Source organism: Gopherus flavomarginatus, chromosome 2, assembly GCF_025201925.1.
Source record: "Gopherus flavomarginatus isolate rGopFla2 chromosome 2, rGopFla2.mat.asm, whole genome shotgun sequence".
NCBI lineage: Eukaryota > Metazoa > Chordata > Testudines > Testudinidae > Gopherus > Gopherus flavomarginatus.
Genome location: NC_066618.1, coordinates 186,097,955 through 186,117,355, shown reverse-complemented (window position 1 = coordinate 186,117,355; position 19,401 = coordinate 186,097,955). Strand labels below are relative to the sequence as shown.

General features: G+C 44.7%; 1 protein-coding gene across 5 annotated transcripts in view; it reads right to left on the bottom strand.

Moving 5' to 3' along the window:
- DTNBP1 (dystrobrevin binding protein 1) overlaps positions 1-19,401 on the bottom strand; it is a 176,828-nt gene that overhangs the window by 115,640 nt on the left and 41,787 nt on the right. For all 5 annotated transcript variants that reach the window (XM_050941624.1, XM_050941621.1, XM_050941620.1 and 2 more), the window contains exon 6: positions 4,628-4,760. In XM_050941624.1, the coding sequence (XP_050797581.1) occupies positions 4,628-4,760 (133 nt within the window). The remainder of the gene's footprint in view (positions 1-4,627; positions 4,761-19,401) is intronic.

The following is a 19,401-nucleotide window of genomic DNA, read 5'->3' as shown; positions in this document are numbered from 1 at the left end:
TGAAAACAAATTTCACTTTGAGTCTATTATGTTTAAAAACAATTTAGCCCTTAGTTAAATGGATCTGTCTCTTTAAAATGTCCCCAGACAAAATAGTCCTGCCAACGATTACAATAATGTTAAATGCTCAGCTCCTAAAAAAGATTACTCTACCAATAATAAACCCAGAATTTTAGATTTGTTCTAATCAAGAATAGCTTCCTTACTTCATCTTTCTGTTGGCTCTATTCTTAAAAGCATGTATGGACCTTAGAGAACAAGAAGCCTACTTGTTTTTCAAAGAACTTCAAGTGCAACAAACAGTCCTGTCAATTTCAAATCCCATGAAATTAATATGTTTGAAACCAAATAAGGAACAGCACACAACATGCACACATATTCCTAACTGCAGGAAATTTAGAGACTGTGCTCCAAATTTTGTCGTTGATCAGTCACTCAGCCTACAAACTGTGACACGATATTTAATTGTATGTGTTATATTAGCCCCGCCTGATTTTGGAAAACAGTGAACTATAAAAAAAAATTTAAATAGAAATGTGCAAATCAATTAAGTGTGTGGTTGTTAGACTACCAACATCTGGAACCATTAGTACAAGATTAATGTGAGTAAAACCTTTGAAGTTTTCTTATTCCTGACACTGCTACTGCCTTGTCATCTGAAATTTACCTACTGCTTTTATTAGTGACCAAATCTTTTTAGGTTTTTCTATATGGTTATTTCTGGTTGTTTTATTGCATTATTCTTCATTTTGCACCAGGGTCCAACTGTACAAAGGGCTGTACAAACACAGACAGTTCCTGTCCTTTCTTAGGCCATGAACCTACAGCTTGTTGCATGCAGGTATATTCCTGTGCCCACATGTAAACAACTGGAGGATTAGGGCCTAAACAGACAAAACAGTTACAATTTAGAATCAAAACTTGAGAGAGTAATGCTCTGATAAACTAAACAGGCTCTGAAATGCATTATAATTAAGGCTATGTTTAAGTCACAGATTCCGTGCCTTCCAGAGACCTCCATGATATTCTCTGCTTCAGCCCCAGGGGCTGCGGGACTCGAGCTGGTAGCCAGCAGGGCCCTGGCAGGGTTCCAGAGACAGCAGCAACAGGGGGCCCCCGCAAGGTTCCAGCGACAGATGATAGACTCCTGAGGAGGCCCTCCTCAGAGTCCCGGGAATAGGCGACAGCCTCGAGCAGGGAGGAAGGGGGATGCCTCGGGCAAGTGGCTGGGAGTGTCCCGTTTCCTCTTTGGGAAATATGGTCACCCTGCAGCTCCCAGCCGCCCTAGGCAGAGGGCGTTCCTACAGCTTCCAGCTGCCCTGGGAAGTGGGGGAACCCCACAGCTCCCAGCCACCACGGTGGCAGGGGAAATCAGGGAGCCGCAGCAGCAAAAGTCACAGACAAGTCCAGGCTTCTGTGAATTTGTTTATAGTCCATGACTTTTACTAAAAATAACCACGACAAAATCTTAGCCGTAATCATAATCGAATATTTAAGCATCTTGTTGAAGTAGTAAACTTCTAAAACAGGTTACTCAACACACAATAGCAAAACATAAGTCATCTGACATGGACTAGATAAAGAGGTCCACTTCTGAGAGACAGTTCTCCCATAACTACAGTGAAATGAATTTTAATGGTTTAATGTTGACTTAAAGCATTATTTCTTTCCATTCTAAATTTTATAACACAGTGGGATCTTCCAAAATGCTACACTATGCATAAGGCCACTAATCATTTAAAAATGGCCTACATCATTCATCAGATATAATTTATGTTGTTTTTTGTTATTTTGGCTACACATAACTAACATCAATCAATCTAGTATAAGTATGCCAAGCAAGTGAAGCTATTTATAGAACTGACAGCTGCTTAGCAAACTTAATAGATATTTTAACACCTTGGAAAATAAATTACTTCCAAAGAGATTTCTTTGAAAAGATACCTGCATGCCTCAACACATACACTGAATAAAATCCTCTCAGAATGCTTCAGAAGGATTAATACATTTAACTGGATTCAATAATATACTTCTTTACATACAAGATTTTAAATAGTTGTGTGGCAAATTAACTAGTATCTGGGAATTGGTAGACAGGCACTCTTCAGGACTATACCTGCACCAAACAGGGTGCTGATAAAAAAAACTGAGTCCACTATTGGGTAATATTGTCCCAACAGAGAATGTATGGTTGTCAATTAATCGCAGTCAACTCAAGCAATTAACGCAACATAAATTAACTAAATTTAAAAAATTAGTCATAATTAATAGCGGTTTTAATTGTGCTGTCTAATAACAGAATACCAATTTAAAACTACAAATATTTTTGGCAGTTTTCTACATTTCTCAAAAACAAAACAATGTAAAACTTGAGAGCCTGCAAGTCCACTCAGTCCTACTTCCTGTTTAGCCAATCGCTGAGAGAACACAATTTGTTTACATTTATGGGAGATAACGTTGCTCGCTTCTTATTTATAATGTCACCTGAGAGCGAGAACAGGCATTTGTATGACACTGTTGTAGCTGAGGTTGCAAGGTATTTATGCGCCAGATATCATTTGACGCTGGACATTCATATGCCCCTTCACATTTCGACCACCATTCCAGAGGACATGCTTCCAAGCTGACGACACTTGTTAAAAAAAAAAATAATAATGTGTTAATTAAATTTCTGACTCAACTCCTTGGGGGAGAATTGTATGTCTCCTGCTCCATGGTTTTACCCACATTCTGCTATATATTTCACATTATGGCAGTCTTGGATGACAAACCAGCACATGTTGTTCAATTTAAGAACACTTCCACTACAGACATGAAAAACTGCAGAGATTTTTAGAGGTTTCTAATGATAGCTACAGCACTCAACGCAAGATTTAAGAATCTGAAGTGCCTTCCAAAATCTGAGATGGATGAGCTGTGGAACATGCTCTCATAAGTCTTATAAGAGGAACATTCCGATGTGGAAAGTACAGAACTCGAACCACCAAAACAGAAAATCAAATGTTGGTGGCTTCTGACTCAAATGATGAAAATGAACATGCATCACTTGTGCACTGCTTTGGGTCGTTATTGAGCAGAACCCTCATCAGCATGGAAACGTCCTCTGGAATGGTGGTCAAAGTTTTACAGTAGTTTGTTCTTGAGTGCAGTTACGTAAAAAATTCTACATTTGTAAGTTGCACTTTCACTACAGTAATTGTACGAGGTGAAATTAAATATGCTATTTTATCTTTTTTACGGTGAAAATACTTGTAATCAAAAATAATATAAAGAGCACTGTACACTTTGTATTGTGTTGTAACTGAAATCAGTATATTTTAAAATGTAGAAAACATCCAAAAATATTTAAATAAATGGTATTCATTATTAACAGTGCATTTAAAATTGCAATCAATCACGACTATTTTTTTCATCTCGCGATTGTCATTGATTTTTTTAATCATTTGACAGCCCTAGAAAAACGCGATGCTCTTATTCTTAAGGCACTGGTCTGGGAATCAGAAGATCTGGGCTGAGTTCCCAACCCTACCCCAGATTTCCTGTGTGACCTTGGACAAATCACTTAGCCAATTTGTGACTCAGTTCCCCATCTATTTCATGGAAATAATGAAGCTTCTTTTCTCCCACTCTGGTCTTTTTCTATTTAGGCTTCAATCCTGCAAACACTTACACGTATGCTTAGCTTTACTATCATGAGTAAGGTTCCACTTTTGTCATGGAGGTCACAGAAGACACGGATTCCGTGACTTCTGCAGCGACCCATGCGGCTGGCCAAGGAGCTGCATGAGCAGCTCGGGCAGCCCTTGCGCCAGTCATCTTCTGTTGCTGGGGCAGTCTCAGGCCACTCTCCCACCTCCAAGCAGTAAGAGTTTGGGTGTGTGGAGGGGGGGTGGGGGTGGCTCAGGGCTGGGGTGGTGCTTACCTGTGGTTTTATTCATATTTAAACTAGAAGAGTTCTTTTAGACACTCTCTTGACAAAAACACAAAGACCCAGAAAGTGATTAGTCCATTTCTAGCATGTTTTTTTTGCTTTTTTAAGAGACTCTGCACACTCCTACTTATTGCTACAAGTGGAACACTCTAGGACAGTCCATGTAAAAAACAGTAACAAGTGAGCAGTAGTGGCAGCAAAGGCCAATTTGGGGAGAGCATTTATTAGAGGCAGAGGTGGAAGGTGGATTAGAGAAAAAAGTAGTTTCTACTTTGTAGATTAGAAAGTATGAAAAATACAGGTATGGGATAAACAAGAACTTTTTTTAAAATGACGATTAATTGAATGTTTTCTTAGTGCCTTTATTCCTATTGCTTGTGGCAAGCAACAACTGAAATTCAGAGGAATCATTTTACCCACATCTGAACACTAATTATACAATGATGTTTTTTCAAATGCATACTCTGCATACTTCACTAACAGCAAAACAAATATGTTTAATGACCCTATTGTAGATCATATGTCAACTGCCATAGATAACCCTGACATTTACAAATTATTTGACAACAAAATGGACCACATCCTATGATAACGAAAAGCACCGAGGTCATTTTACATTGAGAATTAAAGGTTTATAAACTAAGGGCTTGATAGTTATTTTTATGTTACCATTCATAGCATTTGTAGTTTAGTTACCTTTTTGTTTTCTTGTAGTTTTCCAGCTGTAGTGCCTGCATATGTTTGTACCTTTCCAACTCACACTGTCCACATAGGTCTTCAAGATGCAACAGATGATTTTCCATTTCCTTAAAGTTTACCGCTAGCTGGGCTGCAAGAAAAACAAATAATAGCCAAGCTTCATATATATGAAAGATAAACATATTTTTCCCAGTAAACCAGACGCAAGTATTAAAATTGCTTAATATGGTAAAATTATGCATATATTTGCATTTATCCACTTTTTCTGGGTCAAATTCCAGTCCAGGTAAGCAAGAAAAGCACAACAGACTCCTATGAATAGGTATTATAACCATGATTCAGTTACCCCTTATGGTCAGATACCAGGCTGCTCTGTATTGGATTCAACCTTTGGATTCCATGTGCTTTTAATCCTACTGAGTCTTAGCAGCACCTACACCAGAGGTTGGCAAACTACGGCCCGCAGGACCCTCCTGCCTAGCCCCATAGCTCCTGCCCCCAGACACTAGTCCCCTCCCCCACAGCCTCAGCTCACTGCGCCGCTGGCGCAATATTCTGGGAAGCGGGGCTGTGAGCTTTTGCCAGGTAACGCAGCTGCAGAGCCCAGGCCTGACCCGGTGTTCTGTGCCGCACGGTAGCGTGGCTGACTCCAGCCAGGCGGCACGGCTGCCTGTCCTAGTCCACTCGGAGACACAGCTGTAGCGCCACCGGCGCTCCAGGCAGCATGGTAAGGGAGTAGGGGGGGTTAGATAGAAGGCAGGGGAGTTCAGGGTGGTGATGTGGATAGGGGTCAGGGCTGTCAGAGAGTGGGGAACAGAGGGGTGAATGGGGGCAGAGGTCCTGGGGGGGCAGTCAGGAATGAGAGGAGGGGCTGGATGGGGCAGCAGGGGTTCCAGGGGTGGTCAGGTAGAGGGGTAGTTGGATGGGGCAAGGGTCCCCGGGGGGCACTCAGGAACGAGGAGGCGTTGGATGGGGTGGCAGGGGCAGTCAGGGGCAGAGGTTCCAGGGGCAGTCAGGAAGAAGGGGTAGTTGGATGGGTCAGGGCTCCCCCGGGGGCAGTCAGGAATGAGAAGAGGGATTGGATGGGGCGGCGGGGGGCAGTCAGGGGCAGGGTTTCCAGGGGTGGTCAGGGAAGGGGGTGGTGGATGAGGTAGGAGTCCCGGGCGGGCCATCAGGGGGCGAGAAGCAGGAGGGGTTGGGATAGGGGCCGGGCCACACCTGGCTGTCTGGGGAGGCGCAGCCTCTGCTAACCAGCCCTCCATACAATTTTGGAAACCCTCAGGCCAAAAAGTTTGCCTGCCCCTGATCTATACACTGCCTTAGTCCAGCCTTTCATGCACCCTCCCAGCATCCAGATTCTTGGGATGAGGTACTCCACAGCCCACATGACCATGCCCCAAGACTGTGCTGCCCCTCCAAAGGCTCCCCAGTAGTTTAAGCATGCCCTACCAGAGCTCCACTGCATGGGCACTCCTATTTACTCATTATGGACCTTGTGACAGCTAAACCAAATGGAATGCACAGACTTTGCAAAGAAACTTCTAAACCAGAGTTTACTTATTAGACAAAACACAGAAGTTACAAATCCATACCACTCCATCTACTCAGTCTTCTCTTCTCTTCCTATTCAACGGATGGCCCATGACAGCCACAGACTCAAGAAGCTCTGGCCCTTGAAGTTCTGGCCCCTTTCGTTAGGTGACCTCCCAGGCAACTTCAAAACCTGACAGTTCAGCCTTGGGTTCCAAAGTGAGAAAACTAATTCCTCTGGATTCCAGCAAGCCTAATGTACTAAGGTGGACTCATTTGAATGAAGGACAATCAAGGTTAAAGATTCTTGCTGGTTTTCCCATTGCTAGCCCATCTGTGAGGTGAAGGGATTTCTTCTAACACCTCCTGGGTGGCCCAGCCCAGGCTGAAGGCTACACAGCAGAAGTGAAGGTATAGTAAAGGTTACAATCAAAATGAAGTTCACAGAACAGAATGGAGTTTGTAGATAGCATGTGTCTGTATCAGTTTGCCACAGTGGGTAAACTGGACGCTGACCAGTCCTCCCAATCCTGGAGATGAAGAATCCTATACGTGATGGGAGAAGAGGACAGAGACAACTCAAGCAGCATTGAACTCCAGCAACTTAATGCAGATCCTAACCATTTTTCCCCTTTGCTCTGGGATCTCTGAGGGCTGCAGTAACCCTCATGCAACAACAACAAACAGGGAAGAGTGCAGAGAGGTGGTTCAAAGATGAAATCTCCTTGTGTTTTGGATGCTCAGCAGAAAGGATCATCAGGCTGAAAAAGAATCCCTGTCATCTTGTCTGGCTGACAGCTTCATTTTTGCTGTGTTAAGCTGGGGACTATCTTGGGCCATACAAGCTTTTCAATTTTCTTAGCCGTCACTCAGCCAGAAATTGCAAATCCCAATGCCCATTAAGAGAGTAGGGAGCTGCCATTTCACAAACAACTCACAAGCTTGCCATATATGGCAGCCAGACTGTGGAATTCAGCACTGTTTCAGCCCCTCACCAGAGCGCATGGGAGGGCAGCCACTGGCTCTACACAGCAGCTTCAGAGAATGAATCTCAGGATTCACCTGAGCATCTTTCAAGCATTGCTGAGCTACTGATGTTTTCCACACTGCAGATGTTACTAGGACCAGAAATTGATAACTTTTGAAAGAAAGCAGTTTTCTTTACATTACTTGTTTGTATGTACATTAGTTTTTGAATCTTGCTTGATTAGGAAGATCAATTTTGTAAAATTGAACACGTGTTTTCTGGAAAAATGTTTTCACTCTTAGTCCTAAAAGATTCATATTGTTGAATGTTTGTCTACCATATGCTATGCTAATACATCTCTATGCTTCACAAATCCTAGTGTATGCTTTTAAATTATGTACACCTCTACCTCGATTTAACGCTGTCCTCGGGAGCCAAAAAAATCTGACCGCGTTATAGGTGAAACCGCGTTATATCGAACTTGCTTTGATCCACTGGAGTGCGCAGCCCCACCCCCCCAGAGCACTGCTTTACTGCGTTATATCAGAATTCGTGTTTTATCGAGGTAGAGGTGTAGTTTCAAACTGTATTTATGTGCATCTGTAGGCTCCATCAATGAACTCTGATAGTAATACATCTCAAAATGGAAAAAAATTAGAAATAAAAAAACCAGTATTTATGTAGGGCAGTGTTTTGTGAAGCATGCACTGTACCACCCTGCAGCAGCACCCCTGGGAACAGGGTGAAGGAGGGGACTGCATACAGGCCTCTCAGTTCTCTGGAGCCTCAGCTTTTGTTTCACAAAGAAGTCAGTCTCTAGTTGTTATGGTTGCAAAGAAAACCATGAAAACATGACCCAAGCGTCAATGATGCCCGTCTCAGTCTACAAACCGCCTCAAACAATAGCTCTGAAGCGTCAACTGCTCCATTCATTTCCATAGCTTCTAACTCAAATGTCAATGATAGTACTGTAAAGGTCACTATTGTTAACTCATTCACTGCTCAAAGCATGGAAGAAAGCAGAATATTAAAAGGATCTAGATAATCTTCTCTTAGGCCATGTTTACACTACAAAATTATGTTGACCTAACTTTCACCAGCATACAGCTATCAGTTATAAAGTCACATGTGTGTATGCACACTTGACTCCTCCTGTCAGCAGCATGTGTCTACACCAGGAGCACTTGTACTAATTGTATTGTCCATGTGGGGCATTGTGGGACAGCTCCTGAAAGCCAGTAACAGTTGACTTAAGCAACACAATGTCTGCACTGACACTGCATAAACCTAATTACATCAACTATGACTCTACGCTGCTCAGGGATGCAGTGTTATTAAATCAGCGTAAAGAAGCACTTACATTGGCGGGAGTCAAATTTAAATGAAGACACTTCCATGGCTAGGTCAAGGCAAAGCAGCTTACATTAACCTAACCCTGTAGTGCAGACTAGGCCTGAGTGACTGATCATTTTGGTTTAATGCCATGTGGCAGGAATGAAGGGGGAGATGCAGTTAGTTTCATTTTCTTGGAGAGACTCAACTTTCCAAAGTTTGCTAAACGTTAGTGTGTGGTGTTAAAAGTTTTCCTTCTGCTTGTTTGGAAAGTTCTGCAAAATAATTATTTCCGGATCTGTCATCGTTCAAAATGACATCCAGAATTTATGGCAAGGTTAACTTTATGATACTTCACATCATAACACGATCTTTTGTTTGCACAGCATGATGTTATGCTGCGTTTAAGGCTGGGATAGCACATGCATTCTTAACCACCATTTTCAATAATTTAATTTCTCCAGAGGTTTTAGACTGATTTCTCTAGTTTGTTCTCACAGCTCAGAATATCTTTTGTTTGGAAAGTGTGATAAAAATCTGTTGAGCTATTTGTGTGCATAATACAAATAGCCTATTCAGTATATATTATGACTCACACCTAATAGTTTGTTATGACTAATCTATATTAGTCCAAATTATATTAGGTTTTCAAAAATCTAAAATCTTCATTATTTATAATGTGATATATTTACACAAATCACACCAACATTTAGAGCTTTGCAAAGGACCACTTTTAAAAATTAAAGTACTACCCATTTTGCTACATAAGTGACTCAGGTGGAGATCTTTCTGCTGCTAACCAAAATGGCCCAATAATCTTGAAGGCAGACTTTTTTCCCACACTGCTCAACCAGAGATCATACAAGCCATGAGGTGAAGAAATTGTAAACGAGGGTGCAGTGACCAGGTCTGGCTCTGAGACAAGAGATCTTCAACCAAAATGCAGAGCTACAGCTGATTAAATTGAGAGCTGATGTACGTCCATGTACCAGTACTGTTTTGGCCAGGCAGAAGATACAAGGATTAAGATTGCCTCATCTCTTCTTAGCCTCCTGATTATCCTCAAAAGTAACAGAACTAGAGGGAATGCAGCAGATTACTCAACCAGAGGAGAAGTAAGCATTTATCATGGAGTCAGGGCTGTGACCTGCCCTGAAGCAGAACTTTGGGCATATGTTGTTTAGGATGGTTGCAAAGGACGCTGTTACCAGGTACCCTCATGGACAGAAAATCTCTTGCAGAATCTCCTCCTTTACTGACCACTTTTGCTCTATAAAGTGTCTGCTGAGGAATTGTGCTATACTATTTATCACTCCTGGGAGCTGAAATTTCTGTAGTGATATGTTGTTCTTTTATGCAAAAGTTCAACTTATTTTTGCCATGAAGTGATCCACTTGTGGATCTTGCATCTCCCTCCTTGTTCAGATAAAACACAGCAGTGTGTTGTTGGTAAGAACTTGAATCACCTGATTCCTGACGGTAGTAATGAAATTTCACAGGCACAATGAATGGTTCAAAGCTCCAATACATTTATATGGAAAGAAGACTCTTGTGATGTCCATAGTCCATGAGCCTAAAAAGCTGCCACAGATGGGAAGCTTAGCTCATGATGGATGCATCTGTTACAAGAGTCATTGTTAGCTCTGGTGATAAGAGCCCATTTGCAGGTGTTCCAGGGACCTATCCACCAATTCAGGCCCCGAAGCACCTGTGCAAGTGAGCAAATCAGCATGTCCACAAAGCATATGCTTGGATGATATACTGAGTGAAGCCAGGCCTGCAGACATCTTGAGGTGAAGTCTGGCATGCTGAACATGTAGATAGCTGAGCCCATACGCCCCAAAAGCTGAAGGCAAGAACCCACTGCTGTCCATGGGTCAGATTTGGGGTTTTCACAAAGGAAGACTGAAACCTGTCCATTGGAAAGAAAGCCTTCCTGGGCAAGGTCCAGTTGTGCTCCTACAAAAATTAATTTGTTGTGATGACAGCAATGTCAGTTTCTCTATATTCAACTTCAGCCCCAGATGAGAAAAGATCTCTGATAAGGATGCTGTTTTGTACTTTTCCGTTTGACATTCTTTGTGCTAATCAATCAGCCAGGCAGGAAAATATGTGCACAAAATATGATGCATATGGGCTGTTCCTATTGTCATAAGCTTGGTGAACACCCTCAGTGCTGAGGACAGACTGATGGGTAGCACTGTGTATTGGCAGTGCATGTTCCTAATTACAAATCAAACACACTTCCTATGGCTTGAATGTACTGTCACACTGAAGAAATGAACCAGGTGAGGTAACCCCTCCTTTACTGTGTTAAGCACCCATTGGTCAGATTCTAACCTCTGTAAAAGAAAAATGCCGTAAAAATCTGAGGTTCACCCAGACTAATAAAGGATTCTGCCAATGCCTGTTCTGTAACCCCAGGTACTTCTGTGGAATGCAGTTTGGCTCGGAGCCCTGAAACCAGCATCATGTTCACAGCACAGTGGCATCACCCTGACTTCATCAGCTTGGTTACTTTTTGCAGGGTGATACCAACAGCCCTTCCTATCCCCCTTGTAGTCTCTAGTCCCTCCCACTGTATCCTCACAAAAATCAAGTTTGTTGCCTCCAAAGAGACAGAATGCACACCAGCCTGGTTGTTTACTCAGGATTTTACCCTGTAGTTCAATATATAGCAGTGAAATGGTTTTGTAAAAGTAAAACAAGTTATCAACAGAAAAAACATAACATAACTGTTGTTCTTTGAGATGTGCTGTTAATGTCCATTCCAATTAGGAGTGTGCGGGCAGCAACCCGGAAATTTTTTCCCATAGCAGCATCCATCACGTCGGCTCAGGCACCCCCTTGAGTCATGCCTTCATGACGCTGAATCTAGACCCTACCAACCCAATACCCCCTCTGTTCCTTCTTGTTGACTACTCTGACAGAGGAATAGGAAGGTGGGTATTAGAATGGACATGAACACCACACCTCTAAAAACAACAGTTACGAGAAGGTGAGTAACCGGTTTTTCTGCAAGTACTTGTTCATGTCCATTCCAATTAGGTGACTCCCAAGACTAAAGTTCTGGAGGTGGGGTTGGAGTTGACTACTAATTGGAGTACTGCTCTACCAAAGGCCGCATTGTCTCTGGCCTGCTGGGTGATTGCATAATGCACAGTGACCTCTGTGTATGAAGGGCTACATCACCACTCTTCATATCTCCTGGGTGGCAACCTGCGCCAAGAATGCTGCCAAGGAAGCCGTGCTCTGGTGGAGTGCGCAGTGAGCAAAGAAGCAGGCACCCCTGCCAAATTGTAGCACTCCCAGATGCAGGACGTGAGCTATGATTAAATTTGTTGGGAGCAGACTGGGACACCTTTCATATTGTCTGCCACAGCTACAAAGAGTTTAACAGACTTCCATAACAGCTTCATTCTCGCGACATAGAAGGTTAGTGCTCTGAAAAACATTCAATGAATGCAACCTCTGCTCCCTAAATGTGGTTTAGGATAGGACACTGGGAGGAAAATGTCCTGGCTGATGTGGAATTGAGAAACCACCTTCCGGAGGAAAGCTGGATGTGGCCTGAGTTGAACCTTGTCTTTATAGAATACTGTGTAGGAAGGCTCTGTTATTAGGGCCTTGAGCTCAGACACCCTCCTGGCTGAGGTTATCACCACCAGAAAAGCCACCTTGTATATGAGAGAGGGAGCATGTCACAAGTGGTTCAAAGGGTGGCCTCGTCAATCTGGAAAGGACCAGACTGAGGTCCCAGACTGGGACTGACTGTCGGACATTTAGGTATAGCCTGTTGATACTCTCGTGGAAACGGCTAACCATAGGATTGGCAAAGACCAACCGGTTCTCAGTACCTGGATGGATGGCTGAGACACTGACTAAGTGAACCATTACTGAGGACATGGACAGCCCCTGCTGCTTAAGATGGAGAAGGTAGTCCAATATACACGGTATAGAAGCAAGAGTGTGTGATGAACTGAGTTATGTCACCAGATTGAGAATCTCTTCCACTTGGCTAGCTAGGTAACCCTGGTGGAGGGCTTTCGACTGCCAAGGAGGACTTGTCTGACCAAGTCCGAACAGGAAAGCATCACTGGATTCAGCCATGGAGCTTCCATGCCGTGAGGTGTAGTGACTCGAGGTTCAGTGCTGGAGATGACCGTGATCCTGGGTCAACAGGTCCGGGAAGAGCGGCAAGGTGACTGGGGCTTCCATGAACTCGTGATGTGTACCAGTGCTGGTGGGGCCAGGCTGCAGCTATCAATATCACTGAAGTTTGTTCCCTCCATATCTTGAGGAGTACCTCGTGAACGAGCGGAATGGGTAGGAATGCGTAAAGAAGATGGTCTCCCCATGGGAGGAGGAATGCATTTGTGATGGAACCCGGACTGTAACTCAGGAAGGAGCAAAACTGCTAACACTTCCTGTTGCGCCATGTGGCGATCAAGTCTATCTGGGGAAAGCCCCACTTATGGAAGATGGAGTTCATGACATCCAGGCATTAAGGACCACTCGTGGCCATGGAACGATCTGCTGAGATAGTCCGCCAACTTGTTCTGTACCCCAGGAGGTACGATGCTTGAAGGTGTATTGAATGCTCTATACAGAAGTCCCACCACACAAGGACTTCCTGGCACAGGGGAGAGGAGAGGAGAGTGCACCCCCATTTGTTGATACAGAACATTGCCGTGGTATTGTCTGGCATTACCAATAAACATTTCCCTGATAAGTGGGTATGGAAAGTCTGGCACGCCAGGCGCACCGCTCTCAGCTCTTAGAGTGATGTGGAGAGCAAACTCTGCCCCAGACCAGAGGTCTTGAGTCCTGAGGTCCCCCAGATGTGTTCCCTAGCCCAGTACTGATGAGTCCATCACTAGGGAGAGAGACAGCTGATGGCTGGAGAAGGGGACCCCTACACATACTACCTATAGGTCAAGCCACCACAGGAGGGAGTTGAAAATCTGGCAGGGTAGGGTTATGATCCTGTCCAAATTGCCCCAGGCTGGCTGTTACACCAACACTAGCCAGGACTGAAGAGGCTGAAGCCTGAGCCCGGCATGCTGCACCACATAGGTTTAGGCTGCCATGTGTCCTAGAAGTTTCAGGCAGCTCCTTGCTATAGTGGTGGGGAACTGCCTGGGACTTTGAATGATGTTGCCGAGGGCTTGGAACATCATCACTTCCAGGAGGTACTCCCTGGCCAGGGTTGAGTCCAGCACCACCCCTATAAATTCTATCTACTGAACTGGAGACAACGTTGATTTCCCCACGTTCAGAAGGCGGCTCAGTTTGTCAAACGTCACTCTTATGAAGTCGACTTGTGCCTCCACTTGAGCTCTGGAGCGGCCTTTGATGAGGCAGTCGTCGAGGTACGGGAACACCTGTAAATGCCGCATGTGCAGGAATGCGGTCACGACTGCCATGTACTTGGTAAACACTCAAGGTGATGCTGACAGGCCGAATGGGAGGACTGTGAACTGGTAGTGGTTGTTCATCACAAACCCGAGGTATTTTCTGTGGGGCAGAGTTATTGCTATGGGTAAGTACACGTCCTTCAAGTTGAGGGTGGCATGGCAGTCTCCTGGATCCAATGAAGGGATGATGGACGCCAAAGAGACCATGTGGAACTTGAGCTTCTTCATGAACTTCTTGAGTTCTCAGGTCTAGGATAGACCTGGAAATATCAGGAAAAGAAATCCTTGCCCTTCTGCTCCTGAGGAACCTCTTCCACTGTCCTATGCAAAATGAGCGAGTGCACCTCCTATATAAGGAGTTGCTCATGAGAGGGGTACCTGAAGACGGGGAAGGGAGGGTGGAAAAGCAGGAGGGTACAGCATTGGACAGAGAACTGTGCAGAACAGCCAGCAGACTGAAGTGATATGGGACCATGCACAGTAGAAAGGGGGTAGTTGGGATGAAAAAGTAAGGCAGGGTAGATCCAGTTCTTGTTCTGGTGTGCCGTCCTCGACTGCACCTTCAAAAGGTCGGTTTGGGGCCAGGGAGCTAGTTTGGGTTGGCCAGAGCTCTGGCCTGAGGATGGGTGTGGCCTTTTCCTGTCGCTCCTATTTCTCCTCCAGGAACCGGCCAGTTGGTTCAATTGGTGGTAGAACCGCGGAAGAGGTTGCGGTCTGAAATGTTTCCGCTGCGTGGCGGGAGTATGGAGGCCCAGCGATTTGAGGGTGGCTCAGTCTTTTAGGCTACAAAGCCTTTTATCCGTCTTTTCAGAAAACGGAGTCACATCCTCAAAAAGGAGGTCCTGAATAGTCTGCTAGACCTCATATGGCAGACCTGAAACTTGGAGCCAAGAGCCCCGTCTCATGGCCACCCCTGTAGCCATCACCCTGGAGGCAGCATCAGCTCCATCTAGCACCGCCTGCAGGGAAGCTGAGGAGATGAGCTTGCCCTCTTTGACCAAGGCCGAGAACTCGGCATGGAAGTGTTGTGGCAGCAGCTTTGCAAATTTTCCATTGCTCCACATGTATTATAGCAGTACCTGCTAACAACAACAGCCTGCTGGTTTGAAATGCGGAGTTGCAACCCACCCATAGAATAGACCTTTCTACCAAAAAAGGTTGAGTCTTTTCGCTTTCCTGTTTTTAGGGGAGGGTCCCTGATAGCCCTGCTGCTCATGCTGGTTAGCAGTGTCCACGACCAGGGAATCAGGCAGCAGATGCAAGTATAGATGCTCGATGACAGAAAGTAGCGCCTGTCATTGCACTTAGCTGTGAGGGGCAACGAGGCTGGGGTCTGTCAAAGTTTTGGTTGTGACTGATATAGTTTTGATGACAGGGAGGGCAATATGTGCAGGCTTGGAGGGCACTAGGATGTCCACCATGGGATCCGTGTCTTTGATTACCTTCTCCTCATGAATGCCTAGGCCCTGGGCAACTCGTCGCAGCAACCGCTGCAACACCCTGTTACCCTCCAGAGCTGGGGCTATAGTGGTGCCCGCCAGCGCCTCATCTGGTGAGGAAGAAGCCCCCATAAAGAGTGGCTGTTCTCTCACCATGGCACCCAAGGAGTTCCGCAACTCCTGGGGATCCTAGGCTGGAGCTGACCTGGACAGTGCCGTTCCTGTAGGTGCCGGGACAGAGAACATTCATGGCGGGGCTGCAGGTGGTGCTGTAGGTGTCAATGTCAGCACCATTGGTGTCGTCAGTGCCGACTGCACAGACAATGGTGCCGCAGCCAATGCCAATCGACGCATGCTGTGGCAGTGCCTCAATAGCTAGCTGCAGTGGCTGGGAGATCGCCAGGGCTGCAGGTCCCTGAGGGGGTGGAAGGTGGAACAAAAGTAGCTGAGGCTACTGATGTTGCTGCCGAGAACGACCCTTGACTCAGTCCCTGGCTCTGATAGAAGGCTCAGGCGTCCAGAAAGGCCACTACACTGGGTTCTGCCACTGCGGGGGCCATGGTGCCAGGTAAACTAGTCTCTCCCGCTGTGACCTGGACCTTCTGCTCCAGAAGCAGTTAAAATTCATGGGAATGATGTACGTGAAGTTCCCCAGCTTGAGGGTTTGTACGTGACCTGAATAAAACATACAATTTCAATTTCACAGACCAACATAAAATTGTAGAACAGTAAAACCTCATTAATCCACACATTTTATAATACTGCAATAAGTGACCCGTCCTACCACTTAGCAAAAATTTCAAAGAGATGTGATTAAAATATTCTTCTATTTCTGGTAAATCTTTAATATTTTGTGAAAATAAGCATTTACAGCACTAGCTCATGAAGTATAATGAACCATAATTTTCAAAATAAATCACAGAAAACTGATCCACTAACTTGCTTTTTAAATAATTGCTCTCTTACTAATTTGAAAAATTCACTAGCACACAACAGGTCTCCCACAGTGTAATTTCGAGTGATGTAGTATTTTACTAGTTTTCTTTCTGTTTTAAAAGAAGAGGAAATTATGCAATAAAATCGAGTAATTTAAAAAAAAAAAAAAGAGAGAGAAAGAAAAGGTGAAAACTAGAGTCCAGCAACAGGCAACCATTTCTGAGCAGCAGTATTTGAGCAGCCTCTAGTGGGAGCCTGGGAGAAAACTTATTTACTTGCTTGAAGAACATGGATTTGTGTTTTAATCCTAATTAGAGCTAGCTACAGGACAACAATTCAGTTTTACAGCAACTTTCAAAGTTTTGAAATCTGTATACATTCCACATTGGAAGAAAAGCAAAGCCTTTTGACCATTTTCACAAAAACATAATTGGGAGAGAAGAACTCTATAGCTAAGTGGTTAGGACACTGGTCTGGGATTAGAGCTTGCTTGGAGTTTTTCAACAAGAGGTTTTTTCCCCCCAGTCAGACATCATATCATTGAAACCAGAATTTTCACAAAAATGTTCTCAGGTCCGGGAGGGAAGGCGAGGAGAAGACGCAGGAGAAGGGGGAGAGGCAGGGAGAAAGGGGAAGAAGGATAACTGACCCATCCCACAACAGCCAATAGCTTGGTGGTTAGGACACTCATCTGGGATGTGGGAGACCTAAGTTCAGGTTCCTGCTTTGCCTGATTAGGAGCAGTGTGCGATCATGGATCTGAACCTGGGCCTCCCACTTCCCAGACCTGGGCCCTAACCACCACCCCCAAACTGCAGAAGTAAATATCAGAGCTGGTTTACCTGATTCAGGTTCGTGCTATGGGGTTACAAAATAGGAAGTGTAGATGTTCCCACTCAGGCCGGAGACTGAGCCTTGAGATCCATTCCCTCACTGGGTTTCAGACCCTGGGCTCTAGCTTGAGTGGGAACAGTGACACTCTCCATTTTTCAGTCCATGATCCCAAGTCCGTTAACCTGGGTTCTGAGATCTGCTGCGTGGTTTTGTTTGTTTGGGTTTTGTTTTGTTTTGGGGGGGGTAGAATAGATGTACCCCCTCTCCCTTTCAAGAGCAGGCAAGCACATGAGGAGCCTGACCCAAAAACGTTCCCAACCAGCAGAATGTCAAAATTTAATTTTAGTGAAAATGTTGCAAACAGCTCTAATCCTTATCCACAGTAAATTCTAGTAAATACATTCTGAAGTTACAGAACCCAGTCAGTGTCCTTTATCATTCCTTGCAGTGCAACACTCTATACGCCAAGGATATAAATACCCTTCAGTTGCTCTCTACCTCCAGAAGCGCTATTTGCAATTGGACTCAGAAGCAGAGGAAAAGAGGCAGGGTCACTGCAGCTGAGTGGATAGAATACAATTGAAGAACAAGAGCTACTGTTGAAAAGTAACCTCCTTTTCTTCCCTTGCCTTCCCCTAGCCCTACTGTAGGCAACTAGGTGCAACCTCCCAGAGGAGGTAAACAAGGAGTCTTTCAGAAAAGGGGACTGAATTAGTACCTATGATGTAGTGTCAAGATATTGAATCATGGAAGGTGCAAGCCAAAACTTCATACAGTAGCTCTAAAAACTACACAAAAAGATCAGTGTACATCTGTGCCATTAAGATTGCCATTTCCCTAGTTGATCGAGCCCAGACACATCAGCTGGTTCCTAAATGAGGTGGGTTAGTCTTTAGATTTGACAAAGGGCCATAAATAAATCACATTTCAAACTGGTGGGGTTGTAGTTGTTAATACCCCGAGACTCAGGCCATGTAGCCTTACTTCACTATAGTTCTACAGCTTTGGGGGAAAAGGCAGGCAGCGGTATGAACAGAGATGGAAGTTTGATAAAACTTTTGTCAGGAATCTGAGGATGGGGTTTGAATATCACCATGTCTTTGTGAAATAGTGTAAAGTGAATGGGCCACCAGGTTGGGCAGCTCAAACCCTCCTAGACTAAATAATGCCCACAAAAAGTGGAAGCATGTAACCTGAAGCAAGCAATAGCAAGATTTTTCATTGTTTTGTTTAACATATTAAAATTCCCCAAAGATCAGTAGGTTACTGGATAGAATTCCTGAGCATTTTAAATTTGTTTCATCATGGGATGGTAAAACACCAGTGACTAACATATCCCTGCATAAGGAACAACATAGAAGATAAATAAGCATTTGCAATGAACAGGAATAGCTGCCTTGAGCAAACCATTTAAATCAGTTCCATTCAGCCATGTAAAGCTGCTCAGCAGAAGGCTTTTGGATTTCAACATTACTTCCTTTATCCCCTCAGCTAAGCACAAGACATTCTCCCCTAAAAACTCTGCAGCTAAGACATCTGTTTTAGGGTTCCAGAGGTGGTATTATTTGGATGCACTACTCTACCTTTCTGATGAGACAAGCTTCACAGGAAAGAGAATAGGTCAACTTTTAACAGGGCCAGAAACTCCAAGAACACATCTACAGGATCACTAACTCTTGTCTTGCCAATTCTTCAATACCCTGAAAGCCAGAAGAATTTGAAGGAAGGCATGAAGGAGTTTTTCTTCAGTTTAAATGAAGAAGTTATATTTATCACCTTAGAATGAGCACTTGTATTTAGGCAGCACTGAATACTGGTTCAGGATACGTTCCTGTGGCACTATGGTGTGCATTGGGAGTTTGAAAGGAGGTTCCTGTTATAATTAAATCAATTTAAATTTAAAGTCTAAGAACCAGGACTTCAGGGTTAATGAGGAGGGGATTATTGCCATGGCCTGATCCTTCACAAACTTTTTTGTCATCTTTACTCTCATGTGGGGAAGATGTAAGGCATAAAGGGGGCATTTCAGCCTGGGGTGGGCAAGCTAGGGCCCACGGACCGGATCCGGCCCCTCAGGACTTTGGATCCGGTTCACGGGATTGCCACCTGTTGGGCCGTGGACCCCATGCTGCTCTCAGACGCGGCTGGCATCACCTCCCTGTAACCGCTGAGCAGGGGGGCAGAGGGCTCCATGCGTTGCCCTTGCCTCCAGGCACTGCCCCCCACAGCATCCAATGGCCGGGAATGGAGAATCACGGTCAATGGGAGCTTCAGGGGAGGTACCTGGAGATGCGACAAGGGCAGCGCAGGCAGAGC